Source organism: Diceros bicornis, chromosome 3, assembly GCF_020826845.1.
Source record: "Diceros bicornis minor isolate mBicDic1 chromosome 3, mDicBic1.mat.cur, whole genome shotgun sequence".
NCBI classification, from domain to species: Eukaryota; Metazoa; Chordata; class Mammalia; order Perissodactyla; family Rhinocerotidae; genus Diceros; species Diceros bicornis.
Window position 1 is genome coordinate 29,671,782 of NC_080742.1, and position 21,174 is coordinate 29,692,955.

Genomic DNA, 21,174 nt, shown 5'->3' on the forward strand with positions numbered 1-21,174 from the left:
GTTTTCCCAACACCATTTATTGAAGAAACTATCCTTTCCCCATTGTATATTCTTGGATCCTTTGTCATAAATTAACTGACCATATACGCATGGGTTTATCTCTGGGGCTCTCTCTTCTGTTGCATTGATCTATGTGTCTGTTTTTATGCCAATACCATAGTGTTCGAAATAAATATAATTTGCTGGTGTTCAGGAAGTCTGCTTTTTGGTTTTATTTTTTTAATCAAGGGCATTAAAAGCTGATGCTTCGTATACTTACCTTCTTTGCTCATCATAAGGTAGAGGTGAAAAAGTCTTCTTACCTTTACTATGGTAATTTATAGTACCTTTGGTCTTTGGGATACAAGCGGTTTTCTTGTCCTTTCTTTTTTCCCCCCTTTCTTTTAGGGAGTTTAAATACTAAGTTTCTGAATTGTGATTTAAAACTCCACATTAGAAAGCAGATTGAGATTATCTTTACGTAAGAATTGTCTCAAATTTTATGCATAACTTGAAAATAAGTTTCAAAAACATTTTGTCATGATGACTTCTGTAATAGATAATAGTGTTTATTTAATCCATCTTGGAAAATTTCTATTTCTGTATCATTTATACAATAATGCAAATGTGAAATGATATATTTTACCATTCATTTCAATGACTGATTATGACTAAGAAAGAGGGGAAACTGTTATTAACTTGGTAGCACTTAGTAAAATCCTGCTTTTAAACTGTTATACAACATAAAAAAATATGTGGTGTGTGAACATCCATATAGTTAAAAATAGTAAATAACAAGTAACCCAAAGTTTGGTAAAATTAATTAAAATCCAGCTTTTTTTTTTTTTTTTGTGAGGAGATCAGCCCTGAGCTAACATCCGCCAATCCTCCTTTTTTTTTTGCTGAGGAAGACGGCCCTGGGCTAACATCGGTGCCTATCTTCCTCCACTTTATATGGGACGCCGCCACAGCATGGCTTACCAAGCAGTGCGTCGGTGCGCGCCCGGGATCCGAACCAGCGAACCCCGGGCCGCCGCAGCGGAGCGCGCGCACTTAACCGCTTGCGCCACCGGGCTGGCCCCTAAAATCCGGCTTTTAACTATGTATAGTTAATTATTTGTGAGTGAAATTGCTGAAATAAATTAAAAATCCAGACTGGCTTTTCTTCCTCCTAGTGGTTATGTTTCTAAAACTAAATTTAATATTAACTGAAAGAAAACTATCTGGAAAGGAAAAATGGCACACATTTGACTTAAGTGAAAATTGTTTATCCATTTTCTATCTGCAGATGACTTATCATTTTAGGTTCTTTCCCTTTCACTGCCCTAGTGGTAGATATTCAGTAAATACAAACAAAAAGTATTATCAGCAGCTGTAAAATATAACTGGGAAGGCATATTATTAAAACAGCACATAGTCAACAAAAGACTAGCTGATTACTGGTTTGAGATTATAGTTGTGTTATTTGCTTATATGATTGAGGAGATGGCATAATTATTTGATTCCGCAACAACTAAAGCATTTGGTATGCTTTGGGGGAGACGTTTTAAAAACAATTGCCTTGGATATATATTGTTTTTAACTGTACAATTTTGTTCCATTTTTACAGTAATGTTAAAAAACGATTATTTTTTCTCCTGTTGAATTGCAGCACATACAGTTTACTCCCTAGGCAAGTAGGGGAACTTGTACCAGTAAAGCACTGCAAATGAGGAAGTGGGGGCAGCGGGCTTGTTCTTGTACTGTCCTTGATGTGGGATCATCAGGTTAAGGGGAGTCAACATTTTCCAGACTGCTTTACCAGATTAAACCAATTTTCAGTACCACTCAAAATATATTTCCATATGTTGTGTCAGTCCTTTGCCATTATTTTTATTAATGTAATTAGTTGAGTTTTATTATTTCATATAATTTTAACTAATTTAATAGGGTTGTTTTGCATTTTTGTTAGCAAAGACATGTATTTCCCCATTTTTTAAAGTTGTCTGCATTTCCAAACACACAACCTCTCTGTTAATCTTCTTGGACCACGCACTATTGGAATTTGGGTCCTGACTTATATTTCTATTAAATCTTTATATATTTTTGGCAAATCTTCAGCACTTGAATAGCAAGTTGTGATTCTTAAATGTATTTTCAAAATTTATGTACAGTAAAATTTCTTTTTTGACGTACAGTTTTGTAAGATTTGGCAAATACACGGATTATTTATCAATCACAATCAGGATACAGAACGGTTTTTATTCCCCCAAATTCCTTCATGCTGCCCCTTTATATTCCCCCCACCCTCATCCTTAACCTCTGATAACCACTATTTGCTTTCTGACCCTATAGTTTTGCCTTTTCCAGAGTGTCATCTAAATGGAATGCTGTAGTGTGTAACCTTTTGAGTCTGGCTTCTTTCAGTCAACATAATGCATTTGAAATTCATCCACATTGTTCATCAATAGTTTCTTTTTTGTTGCTAAGTAGTATTCCATTGTATGGATGTACTTGAGTTTGCTTATTCACTCACCCAGTGAAGGATATTTGGGTTATTTACAGTTTCAGGCAGTTATAAGTAATTACATTTCATTATGAATTATGAAAAAATGGAAAATATATCCTATAAACATTTGCCTACAGATTTTTGTGAAAACATGTTTTTGTTTCTTGGATAAATGCCTAGGAATGGAATGACTGGATCCTACAGTAGGTGTATATCTAACTTATAAGAAACTACCAAACTATTTTCCAAAATGGTTGTGCCATTTTGCATTCCTATTAGCCATGTATGAGTTCGTTGCTCTAAATTCCCTGATTTTTTTGCTTTCCTTTTTATTGTGTACGTTTAAAACATCTCTCTCTCATGATATCTATTTTAAAAATATCCATAAATAAATGTGATCTCTGCCACTAAAATATACTAGTCTGTTTTTTTTCTAGTGGTATTAAAGATTCTTTTAATATTTATTTTTTGCCCATATGAAATGTATTGACTACACAGCATGCAGGATAGTGCCAGGCTATTTCTTTCCCATATTGATATCTGCTTGCCTAACAAGATGCTTGTGGATTGCTCCACCTTTGCCCATTTCGCAAATGTTGGCATGCTTTGGCTTGCTTCTCACTCTGCTATCTTCCCGAGTGGCTTTAAATCTTTTCCTGGAGTTTCAATCGCCATCTCCTGCAGAGCCGTCTGAGCTTCAGGCCTGGGACATTTCCACCTGCGTGTCCCTTAGGCACCAGGAACTCAACACATTTCTTCAAATCGTCCTCCTCCGTTCTCTATCTTAGGCAGGATGTGGTACCATTTTCCCAGTTGCCCAGGACAGAAAGAGAGGAATTATTTGTGACTCCTATCTCTTCCTGTTTCTCATCTTCAAACGATCACTGGGTTCTGTCAAAACATTAATCCATTTCTTCCCACTGTCTTATACCTTCTTGCTCAGACCCCTTCGAGCCCTTCTGTACACTGGCCCAGGGTGATCTTGCAACACGCAAATCTGAGCTCGTCAAGTCCCAAAGTTTCCAGTGGCTCCTCATTAGCAGGGAACACAACACATCACAACATCATTCAAGATGTGGTCCTTTTTTTTAAACAAAAAATCCTCTCCAGCCCGCGCTCCTTTACCTGTCTGAATTCAGAAGCCAGATCTTGAATCCTGACTCTACCACTTACTGGTTTTTGACCTTAGACAAGTAACATCACCTCTCCACATACAACTGTACTCAAAGTTATACAATATAAGGAAATGAAAACATTTACATCACCGTTAGGAAGTTTGACTCCTAAGCTTTGTAAAAGATAGAAAACAAGTATCTTGTTATGTTTTTATTACAACCATACATCATGTTTCTGATTCACTTATTCTCTGGAGCCAGACTGCCTGAATAAGAATCTCAGCTTCACCACTTATTAGCTGTGTTCTCTTTGGCAAGCTACTTCACTCTGTTTCATCTGTAAAATAGGAATAGTCATATCTGCTTCATAGTCATTGTTGTGAGGATTAAAGGAGTTAATATATCTAAAAGTGCTTCCAACAATGCCAGGCACATAGTAAGCACCATTTTAAGCATTAGCAATTGTCATTTAACTAATGGGGAAGTCAGTCCCTAATTTCCCACCTATCCTTGGTGCCCTTCCAATGAATCCTGAACAACCAGCACTTTCTTCTATCACAGAAATCAGCACAATGTGTTGAAATTACTTTTCTCACCTACACCCCAAGATGTCTGAAAGATATTTCTTTGCCTCAAGCACTCTGGCCTCTAAGAACCCCCAAGCACTTACCCCTTTTTTGCTGTAGGGCCTTTTTCAGTCCCCCTACCCTGCCTTTCCAAATATCAGATATGACCCTAGAGGCAATCTGACTTGAGGAATACAAATGTTAAATGAGAATCATACCGTCACAGATGGATTTTTTTGAGAAAATATTTTTTGCATGTACTCAAACCTACCAAATTTCCTGACCAGTTTTCTACACAGCATAGCAAAAACAATTTATACTTCTTCCATTTTCATTTTACTGAAATTATTTTCATTGGAAGTGTTTTTTTCTATTTAAATTATAAAGCAAGGAATTGATTCATCAATCAGTTCTTTGCGTATATTAAATTCTTCCAGTTACAGTTTTTACCATTGAGTTCCTCAGGATTAAAACCTAAATTTTATTGATGTAATTCTTCTATTAAATCTGGTTAAAAACTGTGGGCAGTTTTACTTTGTTAAATATTTCTATCAGGTCTAATTTTTCTAGGGTCAATTTTGGCAACTTTTAATCTTACAAGATGTGGTTCTTCAGTTAAGTTTTTCTCTTTCTAATACATTTATCATGTGCAGTGTTAGCTCTTCTAATTTTATTTCTACAATGGAAATTCATTTGTTGTGATCTGGATAAACAATTGTTTGAATTCACTTCTTAGCTAAAAATGAGAAAACTGTAATTCTCCAGGACCATCCTTGAGGTCAAAACATCTCACCTCATTCCCCTTCTCCCTCAACTGTCTTAACATCATTCATTCCTGCTTACCCCTCAGACACTAGCTGAAGCAGCACTTGCTCAGGGAAGCCACTCTTGCTCTCTAAGGCTACATCAAGTTTTCCTCTTTAAGCTTAGATAGTACATTTTTTCTTTCATCATACTTATTAAAGAGTTTATAAATATGTATTTCCATGAGTATTTATTATCTCCCTCATTCATTTCTGCTCCCTGACTTTTTCTTACCACTGGATCCCCGGCACATAAAAGGCACTCAAATTTATTGAAAGAACGATGAACTGGAAAACGGTATCTTAACTTTTCCCCAGTGCACAGATATGCATGACTAATCCTAGGCACTCATTAAAAGCTGTTTGCATTTCCTCCTTATTGTTTATTTCTGGTTTGTTATGGTCCAACAGATAATGTTGAATTATTATTTTTTAATACTAATTTTGAAAATTGACTTTTTAATGCTATAAATGTTTAAGCCTTTAATAGGCATGCTACTCCAGTAGTCTCCTCTTCCCTTCTCTACAGGGCTGCCACACTGTACACAACTCTGGGAGGGCACAGTGTATTCCACGGAGCAGGGAGTTGTTGGATGTAGTAGCAATGCATCCTCACCTCCCTCTTTGAAAGGAAAAGCATTCAGTCATTTAGTTAAGGCTGGTAATAGCAGTTCTAAACGCTAAGCTGTACATCAAAATACATGGGATATTTTAAAAACAGAAGTGCTTGGGCTCCACCCTAAAATCATTGAGTCATAAAGTATTAAAATTTCCTATGTGACTGCAGAGCCAGGGTTAGGAAACACTGGGTTGGAGCACAGGATGGGTGTGGGAGAAGCAGTTAGACATTAATCTGGTTAGGCAGGTTAGTGACAGAGTATTAAGGGCCCTGGACTCAACACTAAGGAATTGGAATTTAATTCTACATGTAGTGAGGAGGTTTTCAGAGGGTAACAAAATAATCAGATCTAAGAGAAAGGTTAATTTGGCACCAGTGTGGCAGAGAGGTAGGCAGGGTGTAGAGCCTGAGTGGGTGAGGCCAAGGGAGGAAGCTACAATGAGCCCAGGAATAGATGGTGAGGACCTGAACTAGGGTGGCTACAGTGCAAACAGGGAGGAAGGGAATGGGAAAGGACTCACAAGACATTTGCCAGAACTCCATAAATGGAATGTGTCAGGTGATTAAGAGGGAAAGTTAAAGACAACTCCAAGATTTCCAGGCTAAGCAACTGGATGCAATTTGATGATGCCATGAACCAAACAGAGAATACAAGTACAAGGACAGAATGGAGCAAGTAGACAAAACAAATTCTGTTTCCAGCTATGACGAAACTGAAGTTCCTCATATAGGCCACTGTGGAGCTAAAATAGCAGGAAACTGGAAATTGAGATCTAGAGTTCAGAAGAGAGGCTGAGGCTGAAGTTTTAGGTTTGGGAGTCAACAGGGTATTTGGTAACAGTTGAGGCCACCGGAATGGATGAAACTGAACAGGGCACTGTCTATGTAGAATCAAAAGTGCCTAGCACAGAATTAAAGATAAATCAGGCTTTCTCATCCAACTTAAGCATATAATCTTAATCTTAATAAGGCTCAGGCAGAGCACCATTAAAAATAAGCAGAAGTTAATGTGAAGAGTGGATGATGATATATAAAAATCATCTGCAATCTGTAGGGCAATTTTATTTTTTTGTGTGAGGAAGATCAGCCCTCAGCTAACATCCATACCAATCCTCCTCTTTTTTCTGCTGAGGAAGACTGGCCCTGAGTGAACATCTGTGCCCATCTTCCTCCACTTTATATGGGATGCCGCCACAGCATGGCTTGACAAGCGGTGCCTCGGTGCACACCCGGGATCTGAACCCGGGCCTCCAGCAGCGGAGTGCACACACTTAACTGCTATGCTACGGGGCTGGCCCCCCGTAGAACAATTTTAAATATGACTATTGTATCTCTGAACTTACTTAGAACACATTAATCTATTAGCTTGGAAAGACTGGTTTCTAAGTTTATTAAATAACAGATTAAGCAGGTTAGCGCCTCATCTGTGCTATCAGTACTCCCCTAAATGAAACAACCAGATATTTGGTGATCTACTTCCCACAATGTAAAGCCAATATAAATAAATTACTAAGCCAACTCATAAAAATACAACATGTACTTAATAAATGCAACTAATATCCAGAGATTGTCACTTAATCTGTGTCTTTGCACGTATGTGCTTGTGTGCCAGGCAGTTTTGTGTAATTTACTTAATTTTAATAATCCAAATTCATTATTGGGTCTGGAATTATTTCAACAGAAAGCAAATCAAAACTTCAGAAAAGAGTCCTAGGCCTTGCTACTTTCAGAGAGTGAATGAACCCGTCTAGAGTCTCTGAAATCCTCGTTTTTAAGAAGCACCCAGGTAATTATGACGCAGGGGGTTTAAGAACTACACTTTGAGAAATACTAGCTTATACCAGTTATACATTTTAACTAAGTCTTTTAAAAACATATTGAGAAATATTCATAGATTACAGAAAAATGTTTTCAATAACAGTGTTATATATGGGTTAAGTAGAAAATATATTTTCTTTATTCAAATCATGTTGACTTTCAGTATATTTTGAAATGACACACAAAGCCATAGCAAAGCTATATTTTTATTTCATCACATTCCACTCTAAAATCTTTACCATTTACCAAAAATAATTTTTTATAAAGCTTACTATTTTGTCTAATATTATACAGACTATCAATCTACACCTTTTTGTGTGTTTCTCTGAAAAATTAGAATAGCTTATGAGAATATTATATAAAACTAATTGGTATATTACACACCAAACATAAGTACAGATTCTGTACAATGTAATAATATACATATATATTACAAGAGACTAAATGCCTTGTTAAATGTAATAGTTTAAGAAATCTTTCATGGAAAAAATCTGCATCACAAACTGTGGTGGCTTAAGGATCAGCTGCTTTCCGCTCACGAATTTCTTTCAGTAGGCATTAATTGTCCATTTAGCTTCATTAACAGTTTTATCACGAGGCCAGCCTACAAAGTAAAATATATGTCAACAGTAAGTATGAAACATGTAAGAATGTGTAAATGACATATATGGCAGTGGGCAGTTCCCTATCTATTTGAAAAGTAACTTTCTTCTCTCAGGAGTCAACTTGTCAAGAATAGAGGGTATTTACTCAGGTTTTTGAAGGGATTTAAGAAGAACCTGCTGGGATGCAACTAGTGGCTCAGATAGGATACTGGTCAAGAAGAGGGAAGGACTACCTAATACCTTGATAGAAGAGATAGGGAATACTGACCAGAAGTAAAGGAAATAGAGGAAAAAACAGTTTCACTGTTATAAGACTGAAATAAATTATTCAGATAATTTCTGAAGTTTCTGGCTTTGTTTGCTTAGGAAAGGCCTGTCTTTTTTTCCTTGGTTTTAACTATTTTAATTTCACGTACTATTAGAGGTTTTCCCTGAAGTAAACTGGATTATCATTTTTTTTTAAAAAAGCAATAACTTTACTAATACAGTACTTCATTATTAGAAGTACAGAATAATTGATAAGTACTTACCTGTTTTGTGTGTACTATAAAGCTCATTTTATTTTCCATACTATGGATCTGAAAGCATGTATCAGCATCTCCCAATTGCCACATAAAACAACCATACTTAAGGCTGATGAGTAGAGCCTGCAACATAATTAGAAATCGTTTTATTGAAATATATATTAATTATATTATATAGCCAGGTCTAAATACAATAATTTTACCTAGTCAGGTCTAAACATAATAATTTTGAATGTTAGAATAAAACCTATTCAAAGCGCCCACACTAACCTCACATAACCTGTAGTACAGAGCCACATACGTGGTAGACTCTCAGGAGACTGCTTTGAGCAATGATATTCTTTGTTATCAGATTGACAAAAATTTTCAAAGATGCCCATTCTATGGTGTGTATTTGTATGTAGATATACACACACATAAATATTATTCAGCCATGAGAAATAAGGGAACCCTGCCATTTGTGACAACATGGATGGACCTTGAGGGAACTATGCTAAGTGAAATAAGTCAGACAAAGAAAGGCGAATACCGCAGGACATTACTTATATGTGGAATCTTTTTAAGCCAAACTCATAGAAACAGAGAGTAGAAAGGTGGTTATCAGGGGCTGGAGGGTGGGGGAAATCAAGGAAATGCTGGTCAAAGAGTACAAACTTTCAGCTATAAGAAGAATAAGTTCTGGGAATCTAATGTACAGCATGATGATTATAGTTAATAATACTGTATTATATATTTGAAAGTTGCTAAGAGAGTAGATCTTAAACGATCTCACTACAAAAAAGAAATGGTAATTATGTGAGGTGATGGAGGTATTAGTTAATGCCATGGTGATAATCATTTTGCAATATATGTGTATCCAATCAACACACTGTACATTTTAAACTTACACAGTGTTATATGTCAATTATATTTCAGTTAAAGCTGGGGGAAAAAAACGATGCCCATTCTATCAGTGACTTTCAAGAAAATTAAATTTACTACAAGTTTTTACTTTCTGCATGTTAAAAACAGTTCCATTTACTTTTATTTAATACCTTTTGAATATTCACATAGTACTTTCACATCTGAAATTTATGTAATAGGGGTAACACACTGACTTAGGCAATTTCATTTCACTGAAAATAAGTACCCTGATTATTTATTGTAAAAATAAGCATAATTTAAAAAATTAATAATATACTCTTCATAAATTCAACAGAACTATTTAAAAAACAATGTTAGAGTAACCTATTCCTATACTTTCCTAACATAATGGTATATTTAAGTAGGCATTCAATATATCCTTTTTTGCTTTTTTTTTTCGTGAGGAAGATTGGCCCTGAGCAAACATCTATTGTCAATCTTCTTCTTTTTGCTTGAGGAAGATTGTCCCTGAGCTAACATCTGTGCCAATCTTCCTCTATTTTGTATGTGGGACGCTGCCACAGCATGGCTTGATGAGCGGTGTATGGGTCTGTGCTTCGAATCTGAATCCACGAACCCCGGGCTGCTGAAGCGGAGTGCACAAACCCAACCACTATGCTACCAGGCGGGCCCCCGATATATCCTTTTGATTATTTTTTTTAATAATTCTCTCCTAGCAGTAACTTGCATTTTCTTGCCCTAAAAATAAATTTTTTATATATACATATACAAAGAAAGTGCTCATGCGATCCTTTAAAATATGTATGTTTAGAAACATTAGCTTTCTATGACTAGTAGTTCTTAACACACTGATTGTAAATAAACTAAGGACATGCAAAAAAGATAATGGCTTAGGGCATTTTAAAGTGAGGTTCTATAAATGAAACACAGTATAATTAATTTACATGAATGTATATCATGTGTAATGGTAACCAATAATGTCTTGTTTAAAAATAGCTATCTAGGGGCCGGCCAGGTGGCGCAAGCGGTTAAGTGCGCGCACTCCGCTGCGGCGGCCCGGGGTTCGCTGGTTCGGATCCCGGGCGTGCACCGACGCACTGCTTGGTAAGCCATGCTGTGGCGGCATCCCATATAAAGTGGAGGAAGATGGGCACCGATGTTAGCCCAGGGCCGTCTTCCTCAGCAAAAAAAAAAAAAAGAGGAGGATTGGCGGATGTTAGCTCAGGGCTGATCTCCTCACAAAAAAAAAAAAAAAAAAAAAAAAATAGCTATCTACATTTATGTTGTAAAATATAACTTTATAGATAGGATACGGTAAAAGAGCTACTTACCAAGGTACACACTGAAACACTGAGTCAAGATATCATAATACCTTAAACTGCCTGGCTTTTGGATCAGTCACTTGAAATTTATTTAATCAAGAGGCAAGAAACAGTCCATTAATATGGCCTCAAAACAGTTTAATATACAGAAAAAAAATACATCTGTAGTATAGCAACTCGTCAATTATACAGAGGTCAAATTACCCACAAAAGTACTAAGGCCATGAGTTAAAAAACAAAGATTTTGTTGTTAAAGGACAATATGCAAGGAGGAAGGAATTCTTGACAAATCCACAATAATGAAAACAGCTGAATGGACTTGAAAAGCCAAAGAGTTCACTTGGTGGTTTTGAGAGATCAGTCTGCTCCAAAAGGAAAAGGCAGCTCTCATTAGAAGGTAAAACCTACAAAGGGCAAGGTGCTTAATGAGGGAAGTCAAAAAGCACAAGAGAAACGGCCAAGATAGTTGAAAGCAGAAAAAGGAAAACCAGAGTCAAAAGCAGCATATAGCCAACCAAGACAGATAGGAGAAATAGTGATGTTAAGAAGTGATCATTCAAATACCACATCTGACTGGGCAAGAGAAACAATAGAAAAAATAAACAAATGGGACTACATCAAACTAAAGAGCTTCTGCACAGCAAAGGAAACCATCAACAAAACGAAAAGACAACCTAACAATTGGGAGAAGATATTTGCAAACCATACTTCTGATAAGGGCTTAATCTCCAAAATATATAAAGAAGTCATGCATCTCAACAACAAAAAAACTAACAACCCAATTAAAAAGACCTGAACAGACATTTCTCCAAAGAAGATATACAGATGGCCAACAGACACAGGAAAAGATGTTCAAAATCACTAACTATCAGGGAAATGCAAATCAAAACTACAATGAGATATCACCTCACGCTCGTCAGAATGGCTATAATTAACAAGACAGGAAACAACATGTGTTGGAGAGCATGTGGAGAGAAGGGAACTCTCATACACTGCTGGTGGGAGTGCAAACTGGTGCAGCCACTATGGAAAAAGTATGGAGATTCCTCAAAAAATCAAGGATAGAACTACCATATGATCCAGCTATTCCACTGTTGGGTATTTATCCAAAGAACTTGAAAACACCAATTTGCAAAGGTACATGCACCCCTGTGTCCATTGCAGCGTTATTCACAATAGCCAAGACCTGGAAGCAACCTAAGTGCCCATCAAGGGACGAACGGATAAAGAAGCTGTGGTATATATACACAATGGAATACTACTCAGCCATAAGAAACGATGAAATCCAGCCATTTGTGACAACGTGGATGGACACTGAGGGTATAATGCAAAGTGAAATAAGTCAGAGGGAGAAGGTCAAATACCATATGATTTCCTTCATTAAGTAGTAGATAATAACAACAATAAACAAACACATAGAGACAGAGATTGGATTGGTGGTTACCAGAGGGGAAGGGGGGAGGGAGGAGGGTGAAAGGGATAATTCGGTACATGTGTGTGGTGATGGGTTGTAATTAGTATTTTGGTGGTGAACATGATGTAATCTATGCAGAAATAGAAGTACAATGATGTACACCTGAAATTTTTACAATGTTATAAACCAATGTTACTGCAAAAAACAAAAAATTAAAAAAAAAAAAAAAAGAAGTGATCATGAAGAATGGCACAATGTGGGTATTTAAATAACCAGTTTTATTTCAGAAGGGCATTATGGTCAACATAAATTGACATCAGCAAAGGGTAATCTATTGCCTAGATGTGGCAGTGGTACCTTAAGGTAGAAGATACATCAACAAGTACAGTTCAGTTATGAAGACTGCAATACTTTCACTACAGTAAAACAATGAACTACAACAGTGCATTTATCTAGTCAGTAGTGTCTACATTGTGTGTAAGGAGAACAGACAAGCCTCTGAGGAGCATATGAAATGGGCTGAGCTATGTTTTCTGATGGGCAATTTTCATTATTTCAAAGAGAAACGTGCCAGTCTGGTGGTGTAGTGCTTAAGCTCGCACGCTCCGCTTCGGCTGCCTGGGATTTGTGAGTTTGGATCCCGGGCGTGGACCTATACCTCGCTCATCAAGCCATGCTGTGAGCCATCCCACATACAAAATAGAGGAAGACTGGCACAGATGTAGCTTAAAGGACAATCTTCCTTAAGCAAAAAGAGGAATACTGGGGGGCCAGCCCGGTGGTGTGGTGGTTGGGTTTGCACGCTCTGCTTCGGTGGCCCGGGGTTCGCCGGTTCGGATCCTGGGTGCAGACCTGCGCACCGTTCATCAAGCCATGCTGTGGCAGTGTCCCACATAGAGCAACTAGAAGGATGTACAACTATGACATACAACTATCTAGTGGGGCTTTGGGGAGAAAAAAGGAAAAAAGGAGGAAGATTGGCAACAGATGTTAGCTCAGGGCCAATCTTCCTCAAAAACAAAAAAACAAAAAAGACAAAAACGGGCAAATGCCTAAAAGCACAGAGAAGTAAACAAAAACCACTGTTGAGTGAATGACCGTGCATCTGGTGCACGTTCTTCTTAAAAAAAAAAGGGGGGGGGAGATTGGCAACAGATGTTAGCTCAGGGCCAATCTTCCTCACCAAAAAAAAAAAAAAGAGAGAGAGAGAGAGAAACAAAATATAGAAGGTAGAAGCAACTGAAATAAAAAAAACCCCGCTGTATTCTATAGCTTTACCTGAAAATTAATCTCTGAGGCTAATTTATCCCATGTAGAGTTTTAAATGCAAATGAAGGTATTTTTGCAGATGAAGATGTTTATTTAAACAAGCTTGTCAAATTCAACCCTAGCAGATCTTGGTGAATCTAAGACAACTGAGGACAAGCTGATTGTTCCCATCATTGATGATCAGAAAATGTAATCATCTTAGAGCTTTTCATAGGTGCCATAAATTTATCAGTGGCATACAAAACACAAGGTAATGATTATATGGACAAAAACCATCATCACCCTTGGGTTCAATCACCTTTTTATATACCCAACGACAGCATTTTTATTTCTATTTCTAGAAATTGAACATCTTATCCTGAAAAAGCAGACCATTAACTAATAATATTGTTATCAACCTCTACCTATTATTGCTATCTCATTTATTCAATTCCTGGACCAGAATGTTATTCATAATATTAAATGTTGTAAGATATTGCTGAACCACCATTTGAATACTATATAAAACTTTATTGTTGCCTAAACTTGGAATGCTACCAAAAGCCAAACATAAAGTACAGTTTAGAAAAAGGGCTCAGTGTTACACCCATAGCAACACCATTCAGTTCAATGAAGAAGGATTTGTAGATATTGGTACAAAATGCTCTGAAATAACAGAGGAAAAATTTCTTGAAATGTGAGGGGAATTTCTCTTTCATTTCCTTTAACAAACTTAGTACAATAGAAATATTAAAGTGTTTACAAGCTAATAAGAAGCAGCCTATCTTGTGTGAGTAAAATAGTTTAAATAGAAAGCAATAAGAAAATGACCCAAAGCAAGCTGACATCAGAGACTTCAAAAAATCAAGTTCCTCAGGGCGAGCCCTGTGGCCTAGTGGTTAAGTTCAGCGCACTCTGCTTCGGTGGCCTGGGGTCAGTTTCTGGGTGCAGACCTACACTACTCGTCCGTGGCCATGCTGTGGTGGCGACCCACAAATAAAATACAGGAAGACTGGCACAGATGTTAGCTCAGGGTGAATCTTCCTCAAGCAAAAAAAAGGAAGATTGGCAACAGATGTTAGCTCAGGGCCAATCTTCCTGAGCAAAAAAAACCCAAAAAAAACAAAAACAAAAAAAAACAAAACCAAGTTCCAAGGCAATTACTTAAGTCAGTCCCTATTCAGCCCTATGTCCCTATATATTCTCTATCTCCATTCACAGGCCTATCTAACAGCATGGTAAAATAACTGTTGCCCATAAGGATGATCCTGAATTATCATGAAAGGACTAACCTACAATTGGGATACTTTCACAAAGACCTCTAAAAATGATGAAAATAAAAATTAGGCTTATGATGAAATTTCCTAATCTAAAATGCCTTTTTAAAATGCATAAGCTTAGTTAGTACTTTAACTGATTTGGGAAATGGTCTATTCTTGACAAATCTGAATGAACAAAAAAGATTTGATTTTTATTAGCTTCCTATTACTAACTAGAAAGTTGTTCATCCTGTGAAATGTGTTAAACATGCTAAAAATAATTGATAACCCCATATTTTATATTATAGCAACTTTGATTAGAAAAAGGAGCACAATACAGTAACAAGCCTCTGATTCAAAAGCTCTGAAATGTTCTAATGGGTAGTCACAATCCCTTCCACACTTCATCCTGCCCCACAAAAATTAGTTCTTACAAAAAAATTAGTTCTTACAACTAATTCTAATTTTCAAAATGAAGCTTTTGTGTCAGCTATTAGACTTTCCTTTTATTAATTTGTATTTTTTCATTTAAATCTAATGGATTTTTAAAATAGGTAATATAATCACAGTTAAAAATTTTTCTAAGTCGCAAAATGGTATATATGAAAAGTCTCCTTCCTACTCTTATTCCCAGTTACCTAGTTCCCTTCTCTAAAGGCTTCAAGATACTTTTTATGCATACACAAGCGATAGCCATTTATGTAAATATAGTCTTCACTTCCCCCTATTTTTTTAATTGAGGTATAATTAACACGTAACATTACATTAGTTTCAGGTGTACAACATAAGGATTCAATATTTGTATATACTGCAAAATGATCACCACAATAAGTCTAGTTAACATCCGTCACCACATATAATTAAGAAATTTTTTTGTGTGATGAAGAGTTGTAAGATCTACTCTCTTAGCAACCTTCAAATATGCAATACAGTATTATTAACTAAAGTCATGACGCTGTATATTACATCCCCATGACTTATTTATTTTACAACTGAAGTTTTTACCTTTTGACTCCTTTCACCCATTTTGCCCACCCTCTACCCCCTGCCTCTGGCAGCCACCAATCTGTTCTCAGTATCTATGAGCTTAGCTTTTTCTTTCTTTTTTTTTTTTTTTATCTTATTTAATTAATTAATTTATTTTTTGTGAGGAAGATTACCCCTGAGCTAACATCCGATGCCAATCCTCCTCTTTTTTTTTCTGAGGAAGATTGGCCCTGGGCTAACAACCGTGCTCATCTTCCTCTACTTTATATGGGATGCCGCCACAGCATGGCTTGACAAGCAGTGCATCGGCTCATGCCCGGGATCCGAACCCGCAAACCCCGGGCTGCTGAAGTGGAGCACGCGCACTTAACTGCTATGCCACCAGGCCAGCCCCTTTCTTTTTCTTTTTCTTTTTTTTTTTAAGATTCCACATATAAGTGAGATCATGTGATATTTGTCTTTCTCAGTCTGACTTATGTTACTTAGCATAATGTGCTCAAGGTCTATTCTTGTCGCAAACGGCAAAACTTCCTTCTTTTTTTGTGGCTGAATAATATTCCATTGCATATATATACCAGTTTTCTTTATCTGTTCATCCTTTGATGGACACTTACGTTGTTTCCATATCTTGGCTATTGTAAATAATACTGCAATGATCATAGTGGTGCATATATCTTTTTGAGTTAGTGTTTTTGTTTTCTTTGGATAACTTCCCTCCATTTTTACATAAATAGTAACATGTTACATATGGTTCAGCACCTTGCTTTTTCACTACATGTATCTTGGAGATCATTCTACACAAAAATATTCTTTATTCTTTTGTATGGCTGCAAGGTATTTCAATGTGGAAATGTACTATAATTAATATGTTAACACCCTACTGATAATTACTTATTTTTTGCCCTCTATCCTTTGCTATTATAAATGAAATTACAATGAATACTTTGTATATATGACATTTCTAGATTTTTCATGTAGGCTGGTACTATTATTTTAGATATTATATAATATGACTGGTCAAAAACAGCTGAAAAGCTGAAACTCTACCTTCGTTTCCATGTTGAGGAGATGAAGTCCTTTTATATTCACTCCTACATACACAGGGATGACTTTATGATTGCTGGGGCTTGCCTTTGTAAATATCTGTCCTGTGAAAAAAGCTGCTCCATATGTAGGAATTTCCCAACAATTCTGTAAGAACATGCGCTGAAGGTGATGCATTTCTTTACTGACACCTTCACTTGTACTAAGATTCTAAAAACAAAGTAAAATAGAGACGTGAAAGAAGAACATACCTTTGACAATCCAAAGAGGTCAATTACGCAGTTTCTAATATCAAGGCTGCCCCCAAAGAAGAATAAAATTGTGTGACATTATCCCAAGAGCAATTTTTGAGATCTTATATTAAGTGCCTCTTGGACAAAGATAGTGTATTATTTCATGTTTTTTTAATCTCTAGCCCTTACCACAGTATCCAGCACATAGAAGGTATTCAGCAAAAGATTCTACATTATTAAAAATAAAAATATCTTGCTACTTTCAGGCATGTGAACTAGAATATCTATTTTTAATTTCAAGACTATATATTTAATGTACCTATGTTTAAAATATTAATAATACTAACAAAATTTCAACTAGGCTATAAGATGTCTTTTTATTTCTATTGAACAGCTTACCTTGTATTCATGAAGTATTCGGTTTGTCCAGTGAGGTGCCTTACTTTTCAATTTGGTAATAGGTACAATAGATTTTAGATTTTCTTCACTGTAAGAAAATATGCCAACATTTTTTAAATAAATCATCTTTAGTAGCTAAAGTAATATAATCATTTAGACACAAATGGCTTTAAGGTAACATGATTTTTGAGCTGAAAAATACTGTTGTAAAATATCAGAAGACTCTAAAAATTTAAAGCAAAAAGCCACAATGCTAACATTGTTTAATTTAGAGAAATGTTTCTTCTTTCAATAATCACAAAATATTTTTGAAAATTGAAAACCACAATAAACAAACTTTAGATGTGCTAAAACAGTGTTTTCTTTCAAATTGAAACACGAAACTAGTTTTTGTGGTGGGATTCTTAAATGCATCTGACTTACAAATAACATTTTTCTACTAATTCAAGTCAGGTTTTAGTGAACTTATTTAAACAAATAGTTTAAGAAAGATAAATTTTAAAAGTATAAGGTATATCAAACTAGAGTCAAAATATAAGAAAAATAACTTTGGAGAGAGTATAACATAAAGAACACTTTACCATAGTTGCTTTTTTCCCTCATTCCATGCCTTGTATTATTTAATTCCAAACCAATGTATAAATATTTCTTAACATAATATTTCTAAACTTTCTTGGTTAAACTAAATCTTGAGCATAGTACAAGACCACACATTGTATTAAATACTTACTTTAGGAAACCTTGCTTGTGTTTCTTACTCTCATAATTTCCATAAACTATTTGCAACAGTAGACTTGCCAATGTTATTAGTTTGGCATCAGGAGCTGTATAAAAGCCCTTCAATAAATTATATCTGGCTTCATCAAAGAGAATAAGAATAGCTAGTGGGTCTTCAATCTTAAAAGAAAAAGTACAATTTGGTTATTCGGCTACAATTTCTGTTACAAATGTACAACTTGTCACTAACACGGAAAAGCAAAAGGTACATATTTATATATAAATGAGCTATTATTGTTTTAGAGCAGGGATTGACAAATTTTTCTATTAAGCGGGTCAGAGAGTAATATTTTAAGCTTTATGAGCCATATAGTCTCTGTTACAACTACTCTACTCTGGTATTGTAGGCGCCTAAAAGCAGCCACAGACAACACATCCACAAATGGGTGTGACGGTGTTCTACTAAAACTTTATATACGGACACTGAAACTTGAATTTCATAAAATTTTAGTGACATGAAATATTGTTCTTTTGAATTTTTTCAACTATTAATAGCTTGCAAGATATACAAAAATAGGCAGCAGGTCAGATATGGCAATAGGCCATGGTTTGCTAACCTCTGATTTACAGTTCTAATAAAATTATCATCAGTTTATGGATATGGATAATTTCTAGGGCAATTTTACCTAAATTCTTTATATTCCTCAAACATTTTTCTATTATCTATGCTTCATGCAATATAGTAGTGAACCTCAAAGAAGATAAAAGGAAGTATGTCAATTCCCAGAGGGGTACATGTAGTTTTAAAAAAGCTTACTTTAAAACAAACATTTTTTATTTGACTAAAAATACTTTGACTTCCAAATAACATTAAAGGAGAGCATAAGGTTTTCTTTAAGTTTTTTTAAGTTTTAAAAACTTTCAAGTTTCACTTTATCCAATAAGATTAACAAAGATTGAAAAATGCTAACCTAAAGAATATATTCTATTTGGAAATAATCCCAATTATCAAGTTTCTGAATGAATACTTAAAATATTTCAAATATAATTCACAATGATCCAAATTGTGGTAAAAATTGTTTTTGTCATACTAACTAAAATAATCTGATAATACTCCATATGATCTAAAAGACTGAAACAGAATTTCATGGGGGAGAAAAAGATGAGGGGATTGTTCTAGATTAAAAGAGACTAAAGAAATAATCAAAGGCAAAGCATCCTACAGATGGGAGCTATAAAAGCCTTTGCAACAAATGAGGAAAATCTGAATATAGATCTGATATTAGATGTTATTACGGAAATATCAACTTTATTAGATTGGAAATGGTATTGTAGTATGTAGGTATGTCCTTGTTCATAGGCGATGCGTGTTGAATACGTAGGGATGAAGTGCCATGATGCCTGCAACTCACTTTTTTTTTTTTTTTAAAGATTTTATTTATTTATTTTTTTCCCCCCAAAGCCCCAGCAGACAGCTGTATGCCATAGCTGCACATCCCTCCAGCCGCTGCATGTGGGACGCGGCCCCAGCATGGCCGGAGAAGCGGCGCGTCGGTGCGCGCCCGGGGTTCCGAACCCGGGCCGCCAGCAGCGGAGCGCGCGCACCCAACCGCCAAGCCACGGGGTCGGCCCTGCAACTCACTTTTAAATGGTTCACAAAGAAAAGAGAGAGAAGATGAAACAAATGTAGCAAAATGTTAATAATTAGTGAATTTAATGAATGGTGTATGGTGTGAATTTTATTACTTTTTCAAATTTCCTATGGGTTTTTAATTTTTCAAAATAAAATGTTGGGAAAAAGAATGAAAGAACACATATTTTTCTAAAAAAACTGACAGTGAATTTGAAGAATTTGAGTAGAGAATAGTTATAATTTCTAATAGTATGTTCAGTGAGTATTAGTTAACAATTGTTCTTTTTTAATGAAATCAGGCTATTTTTATCCTAAAAGAATGATGCTAACCAATAAATGCAATTTTTCTATTTTTCAGACGGTACAAATAGGAATTTCCTAATCACATAACGAGTGAAAGAACACAACTACTTTATCAGATGATCATGATATTCTGATTTACCATAAGTATTTACTAAGCCTTGCTTCTTTTTCACTAAAGCCCACTTTGTAATACTTATAATTATGCAATTTCTCATCCAAGTATTATCATTACTGCTCTTATTCTCTACCAGCCAATTTTTAAAATGTTACTTAGGTAGAGAAGCAAGACAGACTGAGTATACTTAGATTATCTGCAGATTTCACAGATCTAATATATTTTTAAAAACTGTGATAAAAGGGGTTGGCCTGGTGGCATAGCAGTTAAGTGCGCCCTCTGCTTTGGCAGCCTGGGGTTCGCAGTTTCGGGTCCCGGGGGCGGACCGACACACAGCTTGTCAAGCCATGCTGTGGCAGCGTCCCATATAAAGTAGAGGAAGATGGGCACGGATGTCAGCCCAGGACCCATCTTCCTTAGCAAAAAGAGAAGGATTGGCAACGGATGTTAGCTCAGGGCTAATCTTCCTCACACACACACACACACACACAAAAACTGTGATAAAATATGTTTAACAAAAAACTTGCCATTTTAACCATTTTTAAGTGTACAATTCAGTGGCATTAATTACATTCACAATGTTGTGCAACCATCACCACTATTTCCACAACTTTTTCATCACCCAAACAGAAATTCTATAACCATTAATCAGTTAACTCCTCATTCTCTAACCCCCACACCTGTGGTAACCACTAATCTACTTTCTGTCTTGATGAACTTGCCTGTTCTAGATATTTAATATAAGTAGAACCATACAATATCTGTCTTTTTGTGTCTGGCTTATTTCATTTAGTATGTTTTCAAGGTTCATCCATGTTATGGCATGTATCAGAACTTAACTCCTTTTTATGGCTGAATAGTATTCCATTGTACATATATACTACATTTTGTTTATCCATTTGTCTGCTGACAGACACTTTGTTTCCACCTTTTTGGCTATTATGAATAATGTTGCTATGAACATTGGTGTACAAGCATCTGTTTGAGTTGTTGTTTTCAATTCTTCAGGTATATACCAAGGAGTGGAACTGCTACATCATATGCTCATTTTATGTTTAGTTTTTTGAAGAACCACTAAACTGTTTTCCACAGTGGTTGCACCACTTTACGTTCCTACCT

General features: G+C 35.8%; 1 protein-coding gene across 3 annotated transcripts in view; it reads right to left on the minus strand.

The window, feature by feature from the left end:
- Nucleotides 1–7,515: 7,515 nt before the first annotated feature.
- KRIT1 (KRIT1 ankyrin repeat containing) overlaps nucleotides 7,516–21,174 on the minus strand; it is a 37,945-nt gene continuing 24,286 nt past the window's right edge. For all 3 annotated transcript variants that reach the window (XM_058525454.1, XM_058525441.1, XM_058525447.1), the window contains 5 exons: nucleotides 18,018–18,184; nucleotides 17,288–17,375; nucleotides 16,659–16,865; nucleotides 8,524–8,640; nucleotides 7,516–7,992 (listed from right to left, as the gene is read on the minus strand). In XM_058525454.1, coding sequence (XP_058381437.1) covers nucleotides 7,924–7,992; nucleotides 8,524–8,640; nucleotides 16,659–16,865; nucleotides 17,288–17,375; nucleotides 18,018–18,184 — 648 coding nt within the window. In that variant the 3' untranslated portion in view covers nucleotides 7,516–7,923. The remainder of the gene's footprint in view (nucleotides 7,993–8,523; nucleotides 8,641–16,658; nucleotides 16,866–17,287; nucleotides 17,376–18,017; nucleotides 18,185–21,174) is intronic.